Source organism: Sceloporus occidentalis, unplaced genomic scaffold (assembly GCF_023333645.1).
Source record: "Sceloporus occidentalis isolate IW3139 unplaced genomic scaffold, rSceOcc1.0.p SCAF_7, whole genome shotgun sequence".
Classification (NCBI taxonomy): Eukaryota; Metazoa; Chordata; class Lepidosauria; order Squamata; family Phrynosomatidae; genus Sceloporus; species Sceloporus occidentalis.
The window spans coordinates 89,975,117-90,002,882 of NW_028316987.1; the positions used below are offsets into that span (position 1 = coordinate 89,975,117).

The following is a 27,766-nucleotide window of genomic DNA, read 5'->3' on the forward strand; positions in this document are numbered from 1 at the left end:
ATATAAATAAAATTACACACACACACACACACACACACACACAGCAGTGCAGATTAATCCTTGGAGGCACACAATGGGACAGGAAATATAAGTCATTTGGGTGTCTTATTTGTATTGGCTTGAATTTTGTTAGTTATGATGACCTATGTTAGATGTAACACATCAAAACTGCTCTGTATTCCCATTTGCGATGGTGGCACTATTGCCATAACCACAAATGACACTGAAACACACAGCCAGTATGCTGTCCAGAAAGATGGAGGTCTGTGCTGCTGGTGAAGGGGACTCTGCAGGATGATGTGACTAGCCCTCTTCCACCAGCAAGCAATGCTGTGGAAAGCATAAGGAGGGATCACTGTGGGGATATGTTACAATGTTTCATTGCAATGTTGCTCACTGGTGAGAGGGGACTAGTCATATCATCTTGCAGCACCCCACTTGCCAGCAGCGCAGACCTCCCTCACTGGCTGGTTTTTAAGGTTGGTTTCAGGGGATGGAGCATAGCTATGATATTATGGCTACACATTTGATACAGGCCATCATATCTGTCAGGGATGTGGATCATGAAGCCCTCTGGATGTCCCAGGGCTCCAAGGTTGACTCAACCTTCCATCCTTTTGTAGGTCAGTAAAATGAGTACCCAGATTGTTGGGGGCAACTGGCTTACATGTTGTAAACTGCTTAGAGCAGTGGTTCTCAACCTGTGGCTTGGGACCCCTTTGGGGGTCGAATGACCCTTTCATGGGGGTCGCCTAAGACCATTGGAAAACACCTATTTACTTACAGTTGTAAAGTAGCAACAAAAATAATTTAATGGGTTTGGGTCACCACAACATGAGGAACTGTATTAAAGGGTTGTGGTATTAGGAAGGTTGGGAACCACTGGCTAAAGCCCTGCTCAGTTCAATATGAAGTGGTATAGAAATGTAAATGCTATTGCTATATTAATATTGTTGGGCTGCAACTCCTAACAGCCTAAGCCAGCATAGCCAATTGTGAAGCATGCTGGGAACTGTAGTCCTACAACACCTAGAAGGACTGCATGATTGCCACCTGATTTATCCACGCCCAGATTCAAAATAGTCTTCTGTTCAGATGATCCTATGGCCAAGGCACAGGTCTTGCAACCAGGTGTTTCCCACTCTGACTTTGCCTAATCTCATTTCAGTGTTGGTACTTTCTTTACTTGGGGGAAATTCTGTGCCTCATTGTCGAGGAGCACTTCTTTATAATCTCCTCAAGCAATTCTCCTTGCATGCTGTCAATAGCAGTTCTTCCACCTCAGTTAACCAGTCTGGCCTCATCAAAATAACACCACTTATGCTTAGGAAGATGAAGTCAAAAGCTTGCTTAGCTTGAAAGAAAATCATTGCCAAAACCAGATCCAGGTAGCAGCTCCCCATCACTTCAGTAGCATTTGAGGTCATGGCGTTTGGGGGAATTAGTGTTCAAAAGCCAGGAGCTAATTCTAAAAGAACCTGGAGAAAATCACCTGCTGTACAGAAGCGAAGCAGATCCTTGAAACATAGTAAAAAAATAGTGCTTTTATTGGCAGGTTTACAAGCAGAATCCATTCGTGTCTAATATCCTGCGGGTAGAGAACAAAAATCAAAATCAAAATAAAATGCAACCCATGTCATGTTTAGCTGACATCACTTCCTTCTTTTAGTTTTCCCTGGGTTAAACTGCTGGCAAGCAGTTCCATGTTCCAAGTGAGAATTGCTCTGCTGTAATACACAGTCAGCATGTTGCCAACCTAACTTTTTGCCGTCAACAAGCGGTCCTTTGCTCTTGCTCTTTGGGAAACCGCCTCCCATTCCTGGTTCATCGCGCAGCATCCCCCATCTCCATGGAAAAGGAGACAATTATAGCTTTGTTTTAAGTAAAAAAATATCAAATATAATAAATTTATGAAAGACCATTCACAACATATACATTAAGTGTTACATTGTTGCTACAGCAGCTATGTGATCCTTCCCTCTTTCTCTCCCTCCCTCCCTCTCTCATCATCATCATCATCATCTTCTTCATCATCTTCTTTTTCCTTTTCATGTTATAGAATGCAAGGTCATACATTGCCGTTAAGTAAACGCACTAATATAAGTAAGACCTTAAAAATGAAAGGACACGGTCAGTTTTTTAATCTGTGGATAGATATAAAGTATTTACTGTGTTACAGTCTAGGGTTTCCGCCATCACATCGCTGCTATAACTGCTGTGACCTTGTGCCGGATCCTCTATCCCCCCCTTCCCGCTGCCTCTGTGCATATATAAATATAAACATTAAGCAAAGTTTGAAAAGAGCAGGGTCAAAGGTTATACATATGGATATAACACAGTGACGCACCCCTCTGTAAAGGGCTAACCTCCCTTCTTATTTCCTTTGCAACTAATGTTTTGTTTTGTTTTTTAAAAAAGGCTGCTTCAACTGTTGTGTAGTTACAGCATTACATTCTGTAAACAATATTTTTAAAGTGTCTGAAACAAAACCAACCAAAAAAATAATCTAAACGATCGACTCTTTGTCTCTGTCGGGTGATAACTGATCATCTAGATGCTCGTCACTTTTGCTCGAGTCTGTCAACCTCAGCTGGAAGTTGTCACTGGTGCCTCTGGTGACACTGTCATAGGAAGGTGGGAAAGAGGTGGAGGAGAGAGTTTCTGATTTATTTATGGGCCTCCCATAGTTTTCGCTCATCATGGAGGCAATGAGGCCTTCCTTTTCTGGTGCATCATCCCCAAGGGGACAAGCTTGTTGACGGTACAAGAAGGAAGCCTGCTTAAGGGAACGCTGAAAAAGGTGGCTCCTGTAGGCCCTTTGGATCACAATGGCAGACACCTCTTCCTGTTTTCGCCTGAGTGTGGTTGTGATTGGTTCATAAGAAATCTTTGAGGGGTTAGCAGCCATGAATTTCTCCTCCATCTGTATTTTCAGGGCATCCATCTCTCCCGATTCCCCCAGCACTCTTTTGGTAAAAGCAAACAGAATATCTAAGCAATGGATCCTATCTCCACTCACCATGGGGAGGTCCATAGCAATGAGCTTAATCTTGTTTGGTTTTGCAATGCGTAATGGTTCTGACAGAGCGTCGGCGAAATTGGAAAGTGCAGAGTACTCAATAAACTGAGTGGCTTCGGGGTCAAACTTCTCCCAGATTTCGTAAAACATATCAAAGTCATCCTCGCTCAGAGGCTCTGTACTCTCTTCAGTGGCGACACTGAAGTTCTCTAAAATAATGGCTATGTACATGTTTACAACAATGAGAAAGGATATAATGATATAAGTAACAAAGAACAGAATCCCCACCGCAGGGCTGCCACAGTTTCCCTTGGAGCCATTAGTGTTCAGATGGCCCGGGTCACAATATGGCGGCCCGGTGTTCAAAATGGGATTGAGGAGACCGTCCCAGCCAGCCGACGTGGTGATTTGGAAGAGGCAGAGCATGCTGTTGGCAAATGTCTGGAAGTTGAACATGTCGTCAATCCCATATTCATGCTTAACGTAGGCAAAGTTGGCCATGCCGAAAATAGCATAAATGAACATAACCAGGAAAAGGAGGAGCCCGATATTGAACAGTGCAGGAAGGGACATCATTAAGGCAAAGAGAAGAGTTCGGATTCCTTTGGCCCCTCTTATAAGTCTCAGGATCCGGCCAATCCGAGCCAGGCGGATGACTCTGAACAAGGTAGGGGAGAAGAAATATTTCTGGATGATGTCGGACAGCACAGAGCCTTGGGAGAAGAAGTGGAGGAGCCAGGAGAGAGAAGAGATAATCCAGTTAGCGAACTGACACACACCCCGAAGTCAACACAAGAACTGAAAGTTCCATTACATGATAAATGAACATAGGTTGAGTTCAGAGGGTTTATTCTATACCAATGCCAGTTTAGGGTGTGTGTGTGTGGCCAGGAACCTTGCATATACACACAGAGACAGAATAAACACCATCTGGATTAGGCCCTGCATATGCTTACTGGTAAGTAAACAATAAACCCTCACGGATCTGGACAATATGTACTTAATATATCATTTCTCTTAACCCTTGGATTTTCAAATTAAGGGCATGAACAATTTCTGAGCATGTGGGAAGGAACTGACAGACAACTCAGTGGACCTCTGTCCCCCCCTTCTTTCCTTGGGCTGAATCTGCACTGCAGAAATAATGCATCTTGACACCGCTTTAACTGCCATGGACCCATCCTATGGGGTTCTGGGATTTGTAGTTGGAACACCAGAGCTCTTGGACAGAGAATACGAAATATCTCAGAAAACTACAAATTCCAGAATTCCATAGCATTGAGCCATGGCAGTTAAAGTGGTGTCAAACTACATTATTTCTGGAGTGCGGAATCAGCCTAGCACGGTTCTAGCCCTGCTATGATAGAATGACAGTCGTGGCTGATGGTTTCCATGTCAGCAGGGTGCTGTCATGAACTTTTGTCTGAATTTTAAAGAATCTACCTAAGAAGTTGAACTTCATGGCCCAAATATGGTCAGCATCTTGGTAGCTCCATTAAAATTCAGACTCAAACATGTAGGGGCTTCCCCACCCCATCCATGTGGGAGCCATCACCTCCCACTAAAGAAGGACCAACTACTGGTCTTTGCATTTAGGAGGTGTCACCATATTTTTGCCTAAAACAAAATCAGGGGCATGTTTGGCCATTCTTTAAACATCTTAAGAAAGTTGAGGGAAGCAAAAAGAGTTTTGATAAGAACAGTCAATTTCTGAAAAGTGTTTCACTTTTATTTTATTTTTTGTCACAACATCCCTGGAAAGAACATGGCAGAAAAGGCTGCTAATATATATGTATCTGTTATGCAAACAGGAAGTAAAGTCACCACTATGAGCTGCCATGTTTTGGCAGGCTGAACATTTTGTTATACTCCTGAGTATAACATTATACTCCTGAGATGTGGTTTTTCTCTTTACTACCTCCCAGAAAATCTCCAAATTGTAGGTTGACCCAGGAAACAATGAACTATTATCTAGATATCTTTGAATCATAGAATCATAAGAGTTGGAAGAGACTTCAAGGACTATCCAGTCCAACCCCATTCTGACATGCAGGAAGACACAATCCAACCTCTGCTTAAAAACCTCCAAAGAAGAAGACATCACCACACTTTGAGGAAGTGTATTCTACTGTTGAACAGTTCTTAAAGTAAAGTTCTTTCTAATGTTTAGCTGGAATCTCTTTTCTTATAATTTGAATCCATCAGTCCATGTTCTAGTCTCTGGAGCAATAGAAAACAAGCTTTCTCCAAGAGACATGTTGTTATAGATACATCAATAAGCATGACCAGCATCCGAAAATGTGGCATGTTAGATCAGTGCCTCAATGAAATGCGTTGATCTGAGCAATTTAAAGAACCTTTTACCTCCACTATGATGGAGCTGCTCTCAAGCCATTTGGGGTCATATCAATCTGGATCAGTGATTCCCAAACTTTGGTCCTCTAGATGTTTTGGACTTCAGCCCACAGAATTCCTGACAGTTGGCCAAGCTGGCTGGGGCTTCCGGGAGATGAAGTCCAAAACACATGGAGAACCAAAGTTTGGGAGCTACTTATCTAGAAACATAACACTGTTTTTAAGTCTGTACTTATTGGGTTTGACTTACCTACAATAGATAAAATCACAACTACAAAATCAAATATGTTCCAGCCATTGGTGAAATAGTAGTGCCTCAATGCCACCAGTTTGAATGTACACTCTGCAGTGAAGATGGCAACAAAGACCATGTTGATTTTATAAAGAATGTTCACTTTTTCTGGGCTCTGGTCATCAGTTTCCACCATCATGGTGACCATGTTTAGGCAGATGAGGAGCATGATGCACACGTCGAAAGCTTGATTCAGGACAACATCAAACAGGAAGCCTTGACACTTGTTCTGTCAACATTATGGAGACAAAATTATTAGTAGAACAAAGTAGGCAGTCTGACAATACCATATCACTAGATCTATCTGGGCTCTGAAATGAAGGGGAGGCATTTTTAAGTTGCACAGAATTATTGCATGAGTTGCTTGGTCAAGAACATACTTAACTAAGTTGGACAAATCTAACACATAGTCCTGAATGCCCTGGTTAATCACAACTAGTGTAGACCAACTGAATCAGCTGGATTTACCTATATGTCAACTTCTCTCAGCTTTCCAAGTTGATGGAATGGGTTTACTCTAGTGCTGGTGATCATCTATAAAGTCTGAGAAAGCTTAGGTTCAGATTATTAGAGAGACCGTTATCTCCCTTTATGAACTTCTCAGCAAGTTAAAATATTTTAAGGCATCAGACTTGTAGAAACTCATCAGAATGAGCTTTTAATTGTCTATGATGCTGTTTTTATCATTTACCGCTTTAGCTGTCACGAGTCCATCCTATGGAATCCTGGGATTTGTAGTTTGTTGCACCACCAGAGCGCTCTGACAGAGAAGGCTACATACCTCACAAAACTACAAATTCTAAGGCAGTTAAAGCGATGTCAGACGGCATTGATTCTGCAGCTTAAATGCAGCTAAAATCACCATAAATTGGCATTGTCTTGAAGACACATAACAGTAACAGGTTAATAGCCTCACCAGTGGCCGTGGGATGGGTTTTTGAGGTTTCTTAGATCCCAGTTTTTTCATGGCATTGTAGTATTTTTTCTGCTCCTCTGTCATAAAGATGTCTTGTCCACCTAAGTAAAGGGAGAAAAATACTAATATTATTTTGGATGAAAAAAGGAAGAAAAAAACCCTGAGTTTTTTGTGGGGTTTTTTGGGCTATGTGGCCATGTTCTAGAAGAGTTTATTCCTGACGTTTCACCAGCATCTGTGGCTGACATCTTCAGAGAGTGCTGGCATGGAAGAGAATGGGGTATATATATCTACTGCGTGATGTTAGATAGGGAGAAGTGATTTCCATGTTAATCTGGGTATTTTTTTGTTGTTGAATGGCAACACACAAATTAACATGGAAATCACTCTTCCCTACCTAGGGTCACACAGTATATATATACCCCACTCTCTTCCATGCCAGCATTCTCTGTTGATGCCAGCCACAGATTCTGGTGAAACATTCAGGGATAAACTCTTCTAGAACATAGATGGCAGCATAGCCAAAAAAACCCCACAAAACCCTATGGATGCCAGCCATTAAAGCCCCTGACTTCACAAACAAGCCTGAGTTGAAGAAGGTATTTAATATGAAGGGAATTTGGCCTCTGCCAAGACTTTTTTCTATTTGCCAACATGAATTGTTCTCCCAGGCTTTCTTCATATGTTTCATTAAATTGTACTTGTAAGATTTTGGGTACAATTGTTTTTTTTTTTAAATCATGTTGGCTTTGCAGTTCCCTTTGTATTTTTATTGTATTGCAGTTGTTTTGTGCTTTTAGATTTTCATGTGTTATTTCATAGTATCATTGTTTTGCTTTAAGATTGTATGACACCTGAAAAATGTTTCATAGCCGTATTTTAACAAGTAAGGAAGGAGTAAATTACAGCTGGCATTCAGTACTGCTGTTACAGATTTGTAACCTAGAATTAAAAATGAATAGCTGCCCTGCACTCAGTATGAAAAAGGATCTTGTAGCAGTTTTGAGACTAATTGTGTGGAAGAAGTTGCAGTTGATCTACTGGAGAACATGTAGCTTTCCAGAAGTTATTAGACCACAACTCCCAGCATCCCTCACCATTATCTCTGCTGGTTATGGCTGATAGGATTACATTCTCATAACCTCCAACGATTCCAGTCCGCCGTTGTCCCATTTTTTCAGCTGCTTTTAAAATGTCCCAGTTTCTTTCTCCTGCTTTCACTTTTCCCTTTTGTCCTCCCCTTAGTTCAGTTACTGCAAACTGAGTTCAAAGTGTAAAAGCTGTTTGCATTCAATCGTGATCACAGTATAATGTTGCTCAATTGCATATGTCTTGGTTTTCATCTGTGAAATGTGGGACTATATGCTGTCCAAAAATACCTCAAGGGTACATAGTCCTCATTGCCGACTCAGTAGTGAATGGTGGGTCCCATGTCATGGTGCAGCAAATCCACCATTGGTTTTACATAGCTTTAAAGGAACTACTCAAGGTATTCAGGCTCTTTTGAGGACTTGGTTCCAAACCCTGGATATCTCCTTTAAATTCTGAACTAAAACCTGAAATGGATTTACTGACAAATTGGCATGGAAACCATGGGCTCCCAGGGCTTCTACTACTCTGTCCTTTCCAATGGAGATGCCAGGGATGAACCCAAGACCTTTTTGCAAGCCTAGGAGATGTTTTTCCCACTGGACACCAGCTCTACCCTGGTTGTTGGGAGCTGCATAGTAAATTAGATGCAACTTATCTTTTTCTTTTGCTGATTGAAATTATCAATGATCACCCCAATGAAAAGATTCAGAGTGAAGAAAGAGCCAAAGATGATGAAGATCACAAAGTAGAGGTACATGTACAAATTGTATTCCCATACAGGTTGCTCCTCACGCTGCAAAGGCAAAAGGGAAAAAGCAAGAAAAGATGTTCAACTTCCATTGGCATCCTAAGGCAAAACTTGTGTTAAATATTGGTTTTTTCAAAACAAGAAGACATGCCCTGCATCTGGTCAGGGGAACTTTTTGACTTACAAGGTTACAGCATGCTATGGCTCAGTCACAGCATATCCCACCAGGGATGGACATTATTGTGCCTTCAGATGTTGAACTGCAACTCTCAATGACCCTGGGCGGGAGGTGCAGTCCAACAGCCCCCAGAGGGAACTCATGATTCTTATAGCTGCCACACAACATTTGAAAAATTGCATTTGTTCTTAATTTTTTTCTGAGTCAGGAGTTAGATTGGTAAGAAGGCAGGGCACTCCTTTGTTTATGTCTCCAAAAAGAGGGTGGGCCAAGGTTAGGGGGCTAAATGTCACCTGCATCCACACAAACATGTTGATTGCAAATACATTTATTGCCTGACCTGAAGTTGCATGAGTAGAGCTTTAGTTTAGACCAAGCTCTATGTAGACTTATCTGGGAGTATATTCCACTGAAGTCAATAACTGGCTTCCAAGTAGACAGACAGACAGACAGACAGACAGAGCCATCCTAAAGTGGTGCAGATGAAAGATTACATGACAAAGAAACATCTGTTTGCCCTCTTACCAGTTTAGTCTTTCAAAATTTCCTCCCTCTATTGCCGATGGAAGAAGAAATAAGTAGCCAAGCTTCATGGCTGGCATTTTTTATCCATCCTCTCTGGCAATGGCAGCTGAGCTCTCCAATGCTGGTGGGGTGGTAAGTCTGTTCAAAGTTTTAACCTGGACTTAAATGGATTTATCTAATGTGCCAAGTCCTATGCCTAGAACAAATTCTGTACATTGTGGACACCCCTTTAAAATTCAGGCTACAACCCAGTGCAGACTCACCACCCCACTGGACTATTATCCAGGTTACGATAGTTTAATTCTATTTCAACCTTCACTTTTTGTCTTTTTAATTTTCTCATTCTTTTAAATGGTAAACTCTTCACATCCCAATTTTGAGAAAAAAGTGGGATACCACTGCTACTATTACTAACACCAGCACCAACAACAACAATGGTTGGGGGGCAGATCAGACTAGTCCTCTTCCTCCACACCTGCTGCCAAAATGGTAAAAAGAACAAGACACTAAACAACTGCATCTGATGTGAGCAGCCTACCTCTCGTGAATCCACTGCTGCATACATAATTTCCATCCAGCCTTTAAAAGTTGCCTGGGAAAAAAAGGAGAGAGAAAAAGCAATGCCTGTAATTAGGATAATTATAATAAGCATTTGTGTTAACAGTGACTTTATTGGGTTGTGCTTTATTTGCAATATGATGTGTGCAGGGGGAAAAATAATTTCTCACAGCTGTTAATCACCCCGTGAATTTGGGCTTTCATAAAAGTGCGGAGGGAGCTGTTGAGCTGGTTGCTTATTCCTGCTGGAAGTTCTTATTCCTGCTTTAAAACAAGATGATCTTAATTCAAGGAAATTTGCAGAAGAACATTTCCCACATTCTCTTCCCCTTGCTTCTGTGAACTTAAGCATCTTGGGATAGCGATCCAATTTTGGGAGATCCCCTCCTTTACCAACAGCTATGCGCTGTGTTCCCATCACACATTGTTAAGCCTTTCCTGGAGTTGCAAGGAGTCTCAGGAAGAGTAATGGAGATGTCATGAAGGCTGTTGCTATGCTGCAGAAATAATGCAATCTGATGCTGTCTCCATCCTATGGAATCCAGGGATTTGTAATTTGTGAGAGACCAGAGCTGCTTTGATAGAGAAGGCTAAACAGCTCAAAAAAGTACAAATCATGTACAAACCATATCATGAAGTCACAGCAGTTAAAGCAGCATCAAACTGCATTAATTCTGAAGTGTAGATGCAGCCTAAATTCACTTATTTATAGTAACCCAAGGATGGGATCCTTTTAGGTAATCCCAACTAGAGTAGACCTATTGAATCAACAGTGGAATGGTGAGTCAACACATTGGCAAATCCAGTTGATTCAATTACTCCCTTTCAGTTGGGCCTAACAATAGGAATTCAGACCATCCCTTTATTTTGAAAACTTGGAAGGAGTTGCACAAAGCAACATTTCAGCACAGAAAACACTGTATTTTTTGTACTGTACAATGTTCAGGGGAAAAAAATGCAATGTTTGTTACACAAAAAAGGTCCTGGAATGTGAAAAATCATCAAACATGTACAAGCCAAACCCGCTCTGTAAATAGCACTTCTGATCTGAGATGGGGCAATATTTCCTACATGCATGGCTTCTTATATGACTGTTCTTTTGGAAACTGATCCTTGGTAGAGGTGGACACCATAAAGAAGGTGTGGCAGAGGGATCCAAGGATAACCCACTGCTTCATGGAAAGAAATGACTATATTATCTTGTCTATTGATTATTTTGCAGATGGTTTCATAGCTGCTACTTAGAGTTTCTCTTATCCCAAGGATGGCCAACCCTGCCTGCAGTCCCTTTCTTCTTAACAGCTGATTCTCTTGCTGAAGAAGATTAGGAAGGGAAGAAAGAAGTTAAGAAGATAGGGAAAGAAGAAGAACGAAGTCTCAGTGTGTGGCATGCCCCCCCCCCCCAATTGCTGCAGTCTTCATATCTTCCTCCCATTGGTGGAGCAACCCTGCATCTTGCATAGCTTCTGACGATCCTGATTTGATGGGGACAATCCCAATTAATCCTCTGTCATCCCACTTTTCCAGCTGCTTCTAAAATGTCCCAATTTCTCTCTCCACCCTCCTTTCCCCTCCTACCCCAATTGCTGCAAACTGAGTTCAAAGTGCAGGAACTAGATCGCACTCTACTAACTCACCAGAAGGAAGAGGAGAGGAAGGAGCAGAATCTTGCCTTTCCCAAAGGGATCAGGCAAAAGCAGACTGCTGCAGCCTCTCCCAGTTTGTGTGTTTTCCCTCATTAATAGCTTTTGCCATCATGACCACACTCTGATGTGGCCACATACAGCTCATTTTTCATTTGTGAAATGTTGGAGGGTATGAGGTTGCCATGCCATTTTTATCCTGGGTAAAATTGTTGCTGTGCTAGATTCCAAGATGGAGTAAGAATGAAACATTTTGCGTAAAACACACAGTAATTTGAGGAATTCACAACTGTAGTTCATGAACTGATAGAAGAGGGATTATTTTGGAAGGCGTAGCTGTCTGTGCAAAGGCTTCTCCCACCCTGCCTGCCTATCCGTTCAATCCCTAAAGGGTCCCAGCACTGAGATAATCCAAAGCCCTGTTGTGCTTCTGGAATCCTTCGCTACACACTCAACAAAGAAGCAGCGATATCAGCAAGGGCAGGAAAGTGAGGCTGCAGGGGAAATTATCAGGAAATTAGTAGCCACTTACAGACCAGATCTGGAGGTGGCAAGATCTTCACACGAGTGTTGTATGATATTATCCTGGCTGTAAGAAAGTCAGCTAAAATACTGTCTACTGCTGAAGCCAATATATGTGAGTGACTGTGTTCTCTGTGTGTGCGTGTGGTATGGGTAGGGCGAATGAGATTAAAACTGATAAATCCATCTCAAGGCAAGTTTATGGCTGATGATGAAGCCTTTCCTTGCAAGGGTAGTGTGGCATATGCGCTTCAGGCTTTGAACAAGCAGACTGTGGCTAACTATGAGTCAAAAGAAAAGAAAAGGAAACCCAGTGAAGCAACAGAAGGAAGAAAGAACGATGCTGAGTTTGGGCTTGAAAGTGGAAAAGTGATGCTTTTGTGGAGAAGTGCCATGGGCCAGAAGAAATGGGAACAGGCAGATGCTGACTAAATCAGTACCGCAGGCAGTGAAGAACCTTCAACTGTCTGTAACTGGGGCAGAGAGTGAGATAGGATGTTTGGAACAATGAGAACTGGATGGGCATCTTACAAGCATATCTCCAATTTCGTCTATGAAATTTTGGATGGTATGCTAAGGTACTATACCCTCCCACTAAATAAACTGGGGTCTGGACTCAGAGAAGTTACCTTTTGGGCTACCCTTCCCAGATTCTTCTAACCAGCATGGCAGCAGGTCATACTGGCTGGGAGATTTTGGGAGCCGCAGTCCAAAAAGCAGTTTTCCCTTATCCTGATTGAGGCTTGGTTTCTTGACCCTATGCATTGACTTCTGGCCCTTCCTCTTGGGAAGGGAATGTTGCTCAGTGGCTTTGTGTGCTCAACCTCTTGAATTCATTCCCCAAATCTTCAGCAGAAGGATCCAGGGACACTCCTGGGTGAACAGCTGCCATGTTCCACAAAATGGAGCAAAATACCTCCCTCAACTTTCACCCCATTTTGCCTGTTGCAAACAGGACAAGCAAGGAGTGTGAACTTACACTCCAAGCAATTCTGCTCTGGAATCTTTTGATTCTACTTTAAATGTGATGGCTCCATGCTATGAAATCTGAGGCTTTCCAGTTCATGGAGGCATTAGAGTTCTTTGTTTCAGAATTCTGAGTACCCCATCTTAAAATGAAAATCCTAGGATCATATAGGATGGAATCACAACTATTCAAGGACTCATTCCCATTACCTTTTAAACTGGATCGCAAATCAATTTGAAATGGTTTAAATGACCATGGTTCGCACTTGAACCGAATTGCTGGAGCAATTCAGAGGGGGGGGGGGGGCATGCACTAGACCCATTTAACCCACATCTTTTTGACATTGATTTTTTTCTGTGTCTTTTTGGATAAATTAATTCCGCACAAGTGTGAACCAGAGTGTGCACATTGGAATTGATTTAAATTTGCCCTTTGACTGGCTGGAGTGGGTCCATTTTAATCAATTTATTCATCAATGTAAACCACAAGTGGGTTACTTTATTTTATTTTGCAGCAAGAAAATGCAATCGGGGCAAATGTCATGTGAACCATGCTCCACTGCTGAACCGATCCTTTGATTCAGATCACAAAGCGATTTATTAGTAAGTGGGAATGTGGCCCAAATAAAATCACAGCACTATAACTATCATCTGAAAGAGCCCCAAGTGGCTGGCAGAAGACGCCCTCCCATCTAGACCAGCTCCAGTAGACTCCAGAAGAAGGGCAGGAAGCATTGCTTTCACTCAGATTTGGCTTCATGAAAATACTACATGGTGTATTTTTTACACAGAAAATACAGTGGTGCTATTACTTCCCTTGATTTGGAAACTATGGTTCTGCTAATTCAGGCTAAACTATTATTTCCCTTTATTTACCTGATTCACTAGGATGGTGGAGACAGGCATGGCAGATTCCTCATTGCAGTAACCAATCACATTGGCAGGCACATGGTGCAATGAGTTGCACAACATCCGTAGATGTTCAACTGAAGGGTGAAGTAACCCAACCACTGCTTAAATATGTGTATACCAATTTACACTGTGCAAATGAAATGCAGGAACTAATGAGATTTGCTTCCTAATCAGACAACAAGAAGTTGGACTTGATGGCCTATGAGGTGCTTTCCAGCTTTATGATTCTCTGCGGCGCAGTACTGTCAACACTGACTGGCAGCAGCTCTCCAGCTCTCATCACAACTCTTGGACAATCTGGGGATGTATGCATGCCTTTGGTATGTATGCATGTAGGGGGCCATTCAGACTACCTTTTAATCTGAATCCCAGACCAGATTAAAAGTGGGAAGTTCCCACTGGCACCAGTTTTTACACACCAGGATTGGAGTTTTGCACACCAGATCTGGGGCAAATCCCCCTCAAAGTGGTTTTTCTGAAAGTGGTTCCCCCCCCCCCCCCGTTTCTTTTGAGAAAACCTGCTTCTTCCAGGGTGCCTGCAAATGTGAACTTGGCCCCAGTCATGATCGGGTGAGTTCAAGGGGAGGGATAAAGGTCAGAGGGTGGGCAGTGGGCAGAACATGCCTCCCCTCTTGCACTGGTTGCTTTGCAAGCGGCATATATTATTATTGTTGTTGTGACAGATTATGCGAATGCTTTGGGCTGTAAGGGAAGGGAAGAGGCTTGTATTCAGAGGGAAGGCAAGGGCTTTGGGGGTGGCATCGGGCTGGAAGGGAAGAGGCTGGCATTCAGGGGGAAGGCAAGGGCTTTGGGGGTGGCATTGGGCTGGAAGGGAAGGGACGGGAAGGGAAGAGATTCCAAAGAGGAGGGAATGCTGGGCTGGAAGCGAAGGGGAAGTTAGAGGCTGGCATTCAGAGGGAAGGCTGTTGAAATCCATGAGGTGTCCTTGGGAGAGTCATGCTCTCTCGGCTTCAGGGGAAAGGTAATTGCAAATCTCCTTGGAACCAATCTTGCCTAGAAAACCCTCAGGATGGGGTCATTTTAGGGTTGCCATAATCTGTAATGACCCAAATGTACACAACACACACACACCTGGAGGTTTTTAAATTAGACAAGTTAACAGAATATGCGAACGCTGTCGCCACTTTTTTTTTTAAAGGAGGGGGGAAGCACCCATTCCATTGGCCAATGGTTGTAGGATGTGTCACCTTTGACGAGCGGAAGTGAATTTGACTGACAACAAGGAGGATCCATTTTAAAGTGCTACTCTGCAAATGTGAACTTCAGCAGGGCAAATTGCATCAGGGAGCTACGATCAAGGTAGAGGTTAGTGGGAACTTCTTTCCGGGGAGATTTGGTACTGGCTCAACAAATCCAGATCGGATCTACCCAGGGCAAATGAGCTAGTGGGAATGGGGCCTAGGTCAAGCATATAGGTCCAGTATTCTGTGTTCTGTAGCAAAAAGGTACTATGGCCCCTACCTTTACACTCACTTCTAAGGAAGACATGAGCTGGTGATCCATCATGAGCTCTCCCCAGCAGGCTTGTGTGTTGAATTTTGCATTCTATTTCATTTTCAAGCTCTCCTTTCTATTTTAGCCCCCCCCTGTCTCAATATTACTAATTGCAAGTTGGAAAAACAAAGAGATAAAAACATAGGCTCTCAAATTGTGCAGTGTCTAGGGGAAAAAAACTCTGGTGCGTCATGACATCGATCTATGTAATGGCCTAGTAAATTTACAAGAAAGTTGGATTCTGCAATCTAGCAGAAAATGGTTCTTCTCTTCAAAAGAGACTGCTTTGTATCAAAAGAAAAGATATTTTCCAGCTTAGGTTTTAGGGTGGAAATGGGAAGTACTGGAGTATATTTCTAATATAATTCTTCTAATTTTAATTCTACTGAATTCCACTCCACTTACAAGAGTTTGCTTGCTGGGATTAGAAAGGGGTGATCCTTCCACATGTCAAGCCCAGAGCTTGGAAAGCTATTTTTAAAAAGTAACATGTTCCCATTACAGTATTTTAAAAGCTACTGCCCTTGTATTACAATATTTAAAAGTAATTTGTTGTGTGGTTTGTTACTTTTTACAAATTACAAATGTGCAAAACCCCAAATAAAATTCTTTTAAAAAAAGCTCTTTTAAAGTAACTAGAAAATGCTACTCGTTGCATTGGTAGGCTGGCTTTGTCCCTTTTTATTATGTTACTTTTTGCACTTGGCTGTTACCAGCTTCTATGCCAGGGAGGCAGTGGATCTGCACCAGGTTTTGTTTCAATGTTAGCAAAACTCATCCAAGTAAATTCAGGACTTTGGATAGTTCTTTTAAAGTTCAAACTAAATCACAGAATCATAGAGTTGGAAGAGACCTCAAGGGCCATCCAGTCTAACCCCCTGCCATGCAGGAACTCCCAATCAAAGCATCCCTGACAGATGGCCATCTCAAAAGAAGGAGACTCCACCACCCTCCAAGGCAGTGTCTTCCACTGTCCAACATCTCTTATTGTCAGGAAGTTCCTCCTAATGTTTAGGTGGCATCTTTTTTCCTGTACCTTCCTGTCATCTTTTAAAATTCTCTTCTCCAGGCTAAACATACCCAGCTACCTAAGCTGCTATTAATAGGGTTTGATGGTTTCCAGACCTTTCAGCATTTTGGTTGCCCTCCTATGACATGGTCCAGCTTGTCAGCATGTATGATCCAAGAGTGGATTCACCGCTCTAGTGACATGGGGGCCAAACCAGACAGGCACTGCTTTTGAAATGTAAATTCACAGGATCTTTGTTACCATAACCAAACATTGTAACAACAACAACAGGCAATGTGATACAGGTAACAGTGGCGGGTTATAAACCGCCGCTTTGCGGCGATCTGCCACCACCGCTGTTTGCTCCGTAAGGGAGCCACTGCAGCCAAACCGCGCAGCTCCGTTACGGAGCAAAAAAGAAGCTCCAAAATGGAGCTCCTTTAAGCGGCGCCTCTATGACGTCGCGAGGCGCCAGGGGCGGACTTGTGACGTCATAGATGCCGCAACATGTGCGGACGCACAGTGTCCGATACCTAAATATGGCGGCGGCCGTGTGGAATGGCCGCCGCCATATTGTACGTACAGAATACGTACTAGGGTTAGGGGGGTGCGGAAGCACCGCCCCTTCCTAACCCTAGTACGTATTCATTACGTACTAAATGGTGGTCTGTAACCCGCCTATGATACTTATACTGGGTTGCTTCAAAGTTCTGATCAGCTTCCCACACTGAAAGGAATGGTGTACCCACATATGTGTCAATTAGGGCAAAAGCATTCAGCAAGAGACCACCTCAACGTTCTTTAATGTTTTCTTTGCTAGCCATCTTAGAACAAAGTAACAAATCATATAATTAACTGACAGAGGATCTCTTTGATCAGGGGATAATCCTCAAAAGCACCTGAAGGAGTCTTCAACTTACCACTTGCAGCAAAGCCAGGTAGCCCGCACCAACGTTATCAAAGTTGACTCTGACTTTTGTCCAGTACAACTCTCCCGTTTCGTTCAAGCTTTGGCAATCACTCATGTTGTTGACAATTGTGTGGTTCAAAGGCTCATCACCTTCTGTCTTGTTAATGCACTTCCCAAACTTTCCAGCAAACAAGTTGACTCCCATGATGCTGAAGATGAGCCAAAAAATGAGGCAGACAAGCAGAACGTTCATGATAGAAGGTATGGCGCCTACCAAGGCATTGACCACCACCTTTGATGAATGAGAAGAAAGCAGGCAGTTATCACTAGGGGTTTACTGTAAGCCACAACTCCAAAGTGGCTACTCTACGCACTGTGCTAAGTCAGGGCCAGAGTCCTGAAAAAAAGTGGGCCAGCATTCTGCAGTGAGACTGAAAAACTAGTGGACAGTCCTTCCATTTTGTGTGATACCATGGGTATTAAACTGTGTGCATGGGCTGCTCTTCATGACTGACTGGAGATCAAGTTGCTAGCTCCTGCTGAAGACAGTAGCTAATCTGTTGCCTTTCAGTTGTTTTGGTCTCAGATTCCCAGCAACCAATGGCCAGTTCCGGAATTGTGGGAATAATGATCCAAAACATCTGGATAGCATCAGGCTGTTTTAACAGCTCCATGTCTATAATAAATTATTTGGACCTGAAGCTGGAGTGGTGGTGAAGTATGGAGGTATAATGACCATATTACACAGGTGAGATAAAAGCCACTTCACCCACTCTGTTCTTTGCTGAGCTGGAGATGTTAAAGTAGTTATTCTCAACATCTAGTCCTCCAGAAGTTTTCATCACCAATTTCCAGAATCCCTTACCAATGGTCATGCTGCCTGCAGCTTCTGGAAGGTGACCTCCAAAACATCTGGAGGACCAAAGAAGACCAGGAAAAACAAAGTTTAAGCAATAGTGCAGTCTCTGGATCAAGGGCTGATGTAGAACTTGATGACCTGATTCCTCATTTATTGATGTCATCAAAAGCGTGAACATTTTATATGTGGTTAAAATCTTCCAAGTATCCAGTTCAAAATTCTTTGGATGCACTTAGCTAAAAGTGTAATATTTATAGTGACCTATCTCCTGGTTAGTCGCATGTATACCATTGTTCCTCTGATGTCAAAGGTGTATTCTCAGAATAGCTATAGCTCCAAGGAACATGATGGACAGAACGAGAACGAGAAGCTTTTTTTTTCTGATTAACAAAATTATATTGTGAAACTCAGATTCAGTTTCCACACACAAAAATAAACCATTGTAGACAGAAGTGACCCCAACCCTGTTTGAACATACCCTCCTTTTTGGATCTATACAATGTGTGAAATGCATAGTCAAGGTATTGTAGCCAGTAGTTCCTGTTACTATAAGGGAGCTCAAGAAATCAAAAATCAGTGACATAATGGATGTTTTATAGGAATCTCCATAGGATATCTTTACCTAGTTTTGACAGTTATCCAGTCAATGATACAACTCATTTGGCAGAGGAAAAGGCAAGTGCCCCTCTCTACACCTGAACTTGGCAGAGCTACTTTTGGGGGGAGAAATCTCCCAGAATCCCCCAGCAGCATGTCTTTAATATTCCAGGAGCTGCATCTAAAAAGTAACTTTTTCAAAGTCTGAATTCTACTATTCATCTAGTAGTAAAATGTGAGATGGGTGGTCTGCATGGAGAAGCAACTGGCAGATGGTAAAGGACAGAGCTCTGTGTGCCATGCGACCACTTAGCCAGCCCACTGCTCTCAGATGGTGTGGAGGATGTTGTCTCCTTGCCATAGTTGAAATGACATTGCACGATGTATCAAGTGAGTTATTGTACAGGGAACACAGGGGATGACATCTTGTCCTTTATTTCTGGCTGTAAGATGTCCTGGGTCATCCCTGCACATGACAGCCTACTTTGTACAACTGTTCCTTCCTTTTGTGAGGTGGAAGAAATGGTTGCCATGCATATCATCTTCCACTTCACACATTACATGATATATGTGGAGGAGGTGATATTCTAGGTGATATTCTTCTATTCTTTCAGCTCTAGGTTTAGAGTTGGCTTAGATCACCTTAAAACTAGTGTGTAAATTCGAGCCTACCATTGATCCATGGATGGGGAACTTGAGGCCTTTCAGATGTTGCTTGCCCACAATTCCCATCAACTGTAGTAGCATATCAAATGGTGCAGGATCATGGGAACTGTAGTCTCACCATCTGGAGGGCCATATGTTCTTGTACCTGATCCTAATCCTAAAACACAGTCTTCTCACTTTGTATATATTCATCTGCAGAATTCTGCTTTCCCATGGATCCCAAGCTGGATCCAGTGAATGCTATAGCTAATTTAATTGGGCATGCAAAATAATACTGTACAACTTAGGATATGGTCATGTAAGATCTATTCAAGATTTGAATGATGCCAGTGTGAATGACTGACTTTAGAAAAGTTTAAGACCAAATAAAAAGAATATCAGTCACTATCATGGTAAGGACTCACATTTATGATATGGCTCTGAGGCAATGAAAATGGATTGTGTAGCAGGGCACACATCAACATCACTGGCATGAAATACTCACTAATATTAACATGCATTCCAGAGGAGAACATGACAACCAAATCACAGACACATCACATTTTAAACCACCAGATACAGTATGAAAGGTATGCATGCAGCACTTCACATTAAAACACACAAGCCACAACCCAGCAAATGATAGTCAGGATTAAGCAACGGGATGGTGCTTAGGTGCAATGAACTTGAATTGTATTGACTTTGGTTGTATTTAGTTCAGTTATGGCAACCTTTATCTGGATCGCTGTTTAAACATATTGAAGGCTTGGAAACTCTTCTATAAATCAAGCATTTTTACAGACTTTGACAACCCTGCCAACTGAATTGTTATTCTACTCTTTGTGGCTTTGGTCATCTGTGAAACTGAAATGGAGACAAAATGGTATTGATATTGGTGGACAAAATTATATTTTGATTCAAGTGAGAATGGGTTACAAAAAATGCCACTCGTCTAACAGGCCAATGTCCAACTTTCTGAAAAACCAATAAAATAACATTCATTTCACCATTATATTTTTGGTTTCTGTAAGGGAGAAGTGTGTGAGGGAGGCAAATCTCCAGATTTTATATAAAAAAGAGGTGATTTACTCTGGTACTTTAAAAACAACAACCACTTTTATGAGATTTACAAACACGGGCCATTCATTTGTAATTATTTGTTGAGTTTCTACAACTATCATTCTTTTATTGATTTAGAACAGCCTTCCTTCTATTGGATGCCCTCAAGATTTGTTGGACTACAACTCCCATCATTGCCATCTGTTGCTTTGCTATAAACCAATGCTCATGTTCCCAGTTTGAGGAAAGAGTTACATTCATGATCATCTGGAGAACATGCATAATAGGACAGTTTTGAAAACGAAGAACAACTTATCATAAGAAAAGGTTATGATAAACATGAGTGAAGAAATCTCTCATTCTGTTTGTGAATATGTGTGTACACATTTTCATGAAAAGCAGACTTTAGCTTATGCATCTAAGAGTCCAGTAAACCTTTCTGAGGACCCTGACTTCAATTATTTTGTATATGACATTTTTATTGACACAACAAACAGATGTATGGCATTTTTATTAACAGAATCCACAATCTTTATCCAGACTAAAACTGCAAAACAATCACCTTTCTAAAAAGTGGTCAAAATGAAACCTTTTTTGGGTGTGTTTGTGTGGGAAAGAGGCACCTACAATGCTTTGGCTCAACGTCCATCTGTGCCAGCCCAGAAGTACTGCAAATATGAGCGATTTAAAAATGAAAAGAGTGGATTTCTAAAAGCGAAGCACTGCGAAACAACAAGCATGCAGAGGATCAGGCCGAAACCATGCAAGTAAAAGGCAACGCACAGGAGGAACTAGGCCATGCGTGATCTCACTAACCCTCTCCTATTCCACACTGAGTTTAGAAAAACTCAAAACAGATAAATAGACAAGAGACAAATATATCAAGCTGTGCCTTTCCAGGTGAATCAAAAGAGGTCTAATGTTCCCCACATTTGTTGTGACCTGAATCCTGAATCCTATTAAGTCCTTTTGGTGCAAATCGATCTAAGTCTCACTGAAGGCAGGAGATGAAATTTAGAAAAATGCTAAGACTCTTCTTGTGAATCGTCAGTTGTGATTGGTCATAAAGATGTCTTACCAATTTAACAAAGCTAATTTCTTTAGAGTCCTGGAAGATTGTACACTGGGAGCTTGTTATCTGCTGGGGTTTGGTTCCAGGATCCCCCATGGATACCAAAATCTGTGGATGCTCAAGTCCCATTAAATATAATGGCAGAGCAAAATGGCGTCCCTTATGTAAAATGGCAAAATCAAGGTTGGCTGTTTGGAATTTATATTTTTTTTTGGAATATTTTCAAGTTGTGGATGCTTGAATCTGTGGATAAAAAAATCCATGGATAAGGAGGGCCGACTGTAAAGGGGATTTCCTTTCCTTTCTTTTGGTTTAGTCTGAAAGAATGTAAATTTTGAAATGCCCTGTCACCTTCAACCATACCTATGTCAAGGAAGGATGATCTGTTCTCTCAGGTTATGTTTTAGGTTTGGCCTATATATGATAAAGGATATTGAGTTCAGCTCTGAGGGACAAACCGGACATGGCTAACAGATATATATATATATATATATATATATATATATATATATATATATATATATATTTGAAGTAAATATTAGATTGGACTATGGCAGAAACAGGCTGCAAATCATTTTTCTGCCTAAGATAAAGGACAAGATGGAACTTTCATCTATGGACAAAATCCAACCAGACAGACTGTTGATTCTTACTTCAACAGTGGGGATCTGATGGTACTCTTGACTTCACCAGAACTATAGGGTGCTAAGGATAGGTCACAAATCAGGTTCAGTTTTGACTCTTTCCCAGTTTTCAACATCTGCTGTCTCATCTCACTTAATGGCAAGACCAACCCCTAGGGAACATGATTTAACATTTTGCACCTGTTTTAATTTTGATACCAAAGGGGCCTTCCTCTATCTGCTATATGCATCAAGAGGAGCTACCACCTCCCATGGCTGATCTCAGTCTAGATCAGGGATCTCCTGAGTTTCCTCTTTACCTTTTCTTAAAACAAACAAAGAAAGCAAAGCCACCCACAACAAAACACATTAAATGTCTTGGGTCCAAGATATCCGAAGGACCATATCTCCCTGTATGAGCCCATTAGGGTTTTAAGATCAGCTGGAGAGGCCCTGCTGTCTTTCCCACCACCTTGTCAGCTCATTTAGTAGGAACAAGGGAGGGCCTTCTTAGTAGCTGCTCCCACACTTTGGACTCCTTCCCCAGAGAGGCCAGGCTGGCCCTGTCCTTGCTGCCCTCCTGGTAACAGGTTAAAAATGCTCTCAGTCTTTACTGTTGAGGTTGGGCTCTTTATGTTATGTTGTGCTGGATTTGAAATATTTTAAGGGTCTGTATATATTTTTTAGTTTTTCCTTTTTATTTTTTAATGCATTTTAATATTTTAAATTATTCTAATATACGATTGCTTAATTGTCTATTTTATACTTTCATATAATTTTGTAAAGATTTCAACCTATATTGTTTAAAATGTTGCTAGCCACTTTGAGTCCCATTATTAGGAGAAAGGTGAGATATAAATGAAAATAATAATAATAATAATAATAATAATAATAACAACATGATTGCTAAAGCAATGATGACTGGTGGCTTTTGCTTCAGCAAGCTGAGAAATCTGCTCTGAGTTTTAGCTTGAACTGCAAAGGAACTATCTAAGATGCTGGATGACTTTTGACTATAGAGTTCAGTCCTTGAAAATTTTAGACAAAATTCCAGAGCACATTCACTGCAGTCCAGCAACTGCAACCATGCTAAAGTTTGACTGAAGTCACATCTTTCCCTAGTGTGACTCTTGCCTCAGGCTGCCTATCCTTCACGTTTGCTTCTGATGCTCAGTCAAGTCACTATCACAGGTCCACTGACTTCAAAGATGTTTAATGAGATCCATGAATTTGAAAAAGAGGCTATTGGTCTCATCTTGTGTCCCCTTCTCCCCCCCCCCCCCGATACACCCACTAGCTATTTTCATCCTTCCTAAAACCATATTCTCCAACATTTTACAGATGAAAACAGGAACACATATGTCCACGCATCACTGGAGTGTGGTCAAGATGGCAAAAGTTACTAATGCAGAATAATGCACAAGCTAGGAGAGGCTGCAGCAGTTTGCTTTTGCTTGAGCCTAATGGGAAGGGCACAATTCTGCCCTCTCCCCTTCCCCTCTCCTCTCCACTTTGCTGAGCTAACTGACTGCAAACTACTTTTGTGCAGTTTGCAATAACTGAAATAAACTAAGAGGAAAATGGGGAAAAGAGAAGAAAAATGGGATTGCACTCAAGAAACCAGAAGAAGACTAGGATTGGGAAGGAAAGCTATGAAAAAACTAGACAAGATCTTAAAATGCAAAAATATTAAACTGAATACCAAAGTTAAGATCATCCAAGCCCTCATATTTCCCATCACCGTATATAGCTGTCATAGCTGGGCAATGAAAAAAGCGGATAAAAAACCCCACCCCTGAGTTTGCAGGACCTGAGCAGAGCAGAGCAGCGCAGCTCAGGACAGAGGGGTTCGGAGGTGTCTCATTCACAGGGTCACCATTAGTTGAGGGCAGTTAACAACCACAATTTTGGGGAATTTGAGGAGGTGTTGCTTGTCACAGATCCATGTAACACGTGATATTTTGGTGAAATTCTTGTCTACATAACCATTAAAGGCACTAGAGCCCTTTCCAGACTTCCGGTGTGTGTGGGAGAGGCGTCAAGCTGCGTTTCAAGGGAGCTCCAAGAAATGCTGCTCTGCTGCAAAAGGGAATCCGTTTCCCTTGCCAGACAAAATCGACACCAAGGTATATATTCCTTTGGGAATGCAATTTTGCAAGCAAATGCACACACACACTTTACTGGGAAGTAAGCCCTCTCAGGTTAATGTGTTTTGACCACACTCTGATTTTGCTCTGTCAGTGTCCTGGTTTTCATTTGCAGAAAGTTGGAAGATATGTAAGCTATCTTTTATTTTCCGCATGAGAAAACTGCCATAATAATGGATTGGACTCAGATTTAAGTTAGTTTCAGAGCAGACTTAATGAAATCCATGGGACCTAAATCATTAATGACTGCAGTAGGTCTACTCAAAGTACAGCTACTTCTGGGTCTAATCCAATGGACTTGTGCTACCATGCCATTTTGTCTCCTGAGTGTTACTGAAATGAAGACAAGTAGGACACACTCTTGTAAATTGGGATATGCCTTCAGAGTCACAAGTGCATGGCTTCCCTTCCCCATGTGCAGTTCTTCATGCACAGACTGGAAAAGACTATGACCAGTTTTAAAATATTTAATAGCATTGAAATACGGTCATTGAAATGCACAATGGCTTACAAACAATAATAATGACTGTGAAATAATTTGGCTTTGCTAAATTACAGCATGTGCTTCTACAGTTATGAACAGATAACAATGTATGAGTGTACCTGTTTGCTATTAAAATACAGCCCATTTATTATTAGTCCACATCTTTTTTTTAAGATGGAAAGAGTATGGTTTTAACAGGAAAAATTATGAAGATATCATATACTTGAACCACCAAGTGATAATCCTATTTAAGGACTTACAGCCTGCTTTTCAATTCAAATGAGTTCTTGAAGTGGGCAACTTTTTAAAAATATTAAAGTGGGGGGGGGGGGAAACCCCTCCAAATGAATGAAATCACAGCAGCAGGGGAAGAATACTACAAATTAGGTCCATCACATTTGGAAGCTAATATCCTTCCTTAAAAGGGGAGGAAAGCCTTTATAGCCTCTGAACAGGCTGAATCCCCAAATCTGATGAATGTTAGTAATGATCCAGGGCAGCTGGTGACTCTCAGCTGAGTGAAGGGGAAGGTCAGAGGGTGACCATAAGGCCAATGTAAGATAGTGGCTTACTGAAAGAAATGTATCCTCAAACAAGGAACATTTAGCTGCCAAAGTATTAAGCGCTTAGAAATCTCAAGGAAAAGAAAATGGATCATTTATAGGGCACTCTGACGCTACCATTGATTAAGTGGGACTTCGTACTAATAAGAGGAACAATAAAAATTGTTGTTGTTGTGTGTCTTTAAGTCAGTTTGGATTCTGGCAACCCTATGATAGGATTTTCTTAGAAAGTATTGTTCGGGGAAGTGCCATTGCCTTCTTTGAAGGCTTAGAGAGTGCTCTTTGCCCAAGGCACCCAGTGGGTTTCCATGGCTGAGTGGGGATTTAAGCCCTGGTTTCCCAGAGTCCTGGGCCAATGCCTCAAGCACTGCAGCATGCTGGGCCTCAACTATAACAGCACTAATAACAATAACTGGAAATGTAAGTTAAAGAGTCACCATGAATAATTTTCACTTGGTGCCCACTTAGCAATTTGTCATTATGGTGTCATCACTGCTGTTGAACGATTGACTAATGTATATCCAGTATACTCCTATGATTTGCTATATGTTGTCAGATGCTATTGCTGGATAACCTTTCAAAAACTGGTATACATGTAGGCTTGTCTGTGCTTGCTTCAGAGCCAGATTGCACAGCTTAAATGCTGATGAGTTGCCAGGAATGTTCTTAAATAAACTGCTGTCTTCAATTCACTAATGCTTCAGTTTGTGAACCTTAAACAAGGCAGGTTTCCCCTATATGTTGTGCAGCCTGACTACAGTGAGTAGGAGGCTCCCTTCTGCTGCTCCATCTTTTTTTACTACAACTCCAAGTAAGCCTCTGCCTCTGGATCAGCATGGTCACTGGCCGGGGTGGCTCAGAAATTTGTGGAGTTGTGGTACAAAATGACATTTTCAAAGCTTTGAGGAAATGATATAGAGGGTCCCTAGAAGAGTCAGGAGAACCAGGAGAGAAAATGGACAAATTTGCAAAAGGTTGCAGAGGAGAGAAATACTCATGATCACTCCTCATTTTCAAAGAGACAGACACATCCTTGGCTGCAGACCTCCTGTTCTTAATGACAAGAGAGTTTTGAATTCTATATCTCCAGATTAGATCTAAACTGTTGTGTCTGAGGTATATAACACTCAAATTTGGGTACCCACTTTTAAGTAGTTCACACATAAATCTTGGCGTGTGTGTTTCTGCTTTCAAGTTGTTTGCCGCCTTATGGCGACCCCATGAATTTCATAGAGTTTTCTCAGGCAAGGAATACTCAGAGGTAGCTTTGCCTGTTCCTTCCTCTGAAATATAGCCTACAGTGCTGGTATTCATTGGTGGTTTCCTGTCCAGGGGGAAAGGGATGATGGCTCCTACCAAAGCACTCCTCAAGAAAGCCAACTCTTGATTTTGGTTTTACCATTACTCATACTGCAGCTGCTGAGTTGTTCTGGAGCTCTCTCAACCTCTGTTCGGATGGGAGAGTTCCAGTACAACTTGTAGGAGGAGTGGATGCAAAACCAAAAGTGGATTTGCCACTCCAACATGAAGGGATTCACTGTCTACCCCTATATTCTGGACATGCACAGTCTCACCTCTGCTCTTTACCATATCACATATAGACCTCATTCACACTATATAATAAACCAATTTTCAAACTGGTGTAAAGCGGTTTAAAGGGCCCTTGTTTGCATGTGCACCAAATTTCTGGTGTGGTTTGCCGGGGGTGGTGGTGTAGCACTAAACCTAGTTAAACCGGTTTTTCCAAATCCGCAGCATTTCCCACATCTTTTTAAATGTATCAAATTGGCGCAAGTGTGAATGCACTGTCAATTGGATTTAGTTCCCTGTAGCACAGTCACTCCTGTGATGCAACACCATTTTGTTTGATCCTATCCATGAATGTAAACGCAAAGTGGAGTAAATTGATATGGGCAGATTTGATCATGGTTTGAATAGTGTGAACATCTATTCGGCGCTAAATTGCATCATTGCTTTGACTCAAATTATTATGCAGTGTGAATGAGGCCTTACTATCTTTTTAGGTGATCTAAGGAAACCCTCTTGAAAGTATCTAAAAGTCAGGAGAAATAAGCCATGGACCTCTTTCTTGTATTAGTCTCTTTATTATGAGATTTTCTCCTCATACAGATATAGGGATCCTTCCATCCTCCAGATGGTTTGGTAGATAAATTTCATCACCCCCATGTACAGATATGTGGGATGCGTAATCTAAATCTCTGGAGGGCCAAAGGCTCTTCATTCCATGAAAGCCTACCAGACAACCTATTAGGAAATAATGGGGGGGAAGAATATGTCCTTTTAGAAGATTAACTAATTAGGCAGGCCTTGACCCAGCTAAAAGATACCTGTACTGAAGCATCACTAAAATAATTGGCATTTATGCAAAGTCTCAACTAGGTTGTACTCTGTTAGCCACCTCAGTTCCATCTGGAAAGACGACAACTCTATTTTAAAAAACCAGTCAGTGGGTTGTTCAGCTGTGTTCTGCCCCTAACAACAAATCCTGCTATTTTGATTTTTGTCCTGACAAGTAGGATTACATTTTTTTTACAAG

General features: G+C 41.7%; 1 protein-coding gene across 4 annotated transcripts in view; it reads right to left on the reverse strand.

The window, feature by feature from the left end:
* Positions 1-1,548: 1,548 nt before the first annotated feature.
* SCN5A (sodium voltage-gated channel alpha subunit 5) overlaps positions 1,549-27,766 on the reverse strand; it is a 334,766-nt gene continuing 308,548 nt past the window's right edge. For all 4 annotated transcript variants that reach the window (XM_089533641.1, XM_089533640.1, XM_089533639.1 and 1 more), the window contains 6 exons: positions 17,171-17,452; positions 9,664-9,717; positions 8,330-8,467; positions 6,583-6,687; positions 5,625-5,895; positions 1,549-3,732 (listed from right to left, as the gene is read on the reverse strand). In XM_089533641.1, coding sequence (XP_089389767.1) covers positions 2,507-3,732; positions 5,625-5,895; positions 6,583-6,687; positions 8,330-8,467; positions 9,664-9,717; positions 17,171-17,452 — 2,076 coding nt within the window. In that variant the 3' untranslated portion in view covers positions 1,549-2,506. The remainder of the gene's footprint in view (positions 3,733-5,624; positions 5,896-6,582; positions 6,688-8,329; positions 8,468-9,663; positions 9,718-17,170; positions 17,453-27,766) is intronic.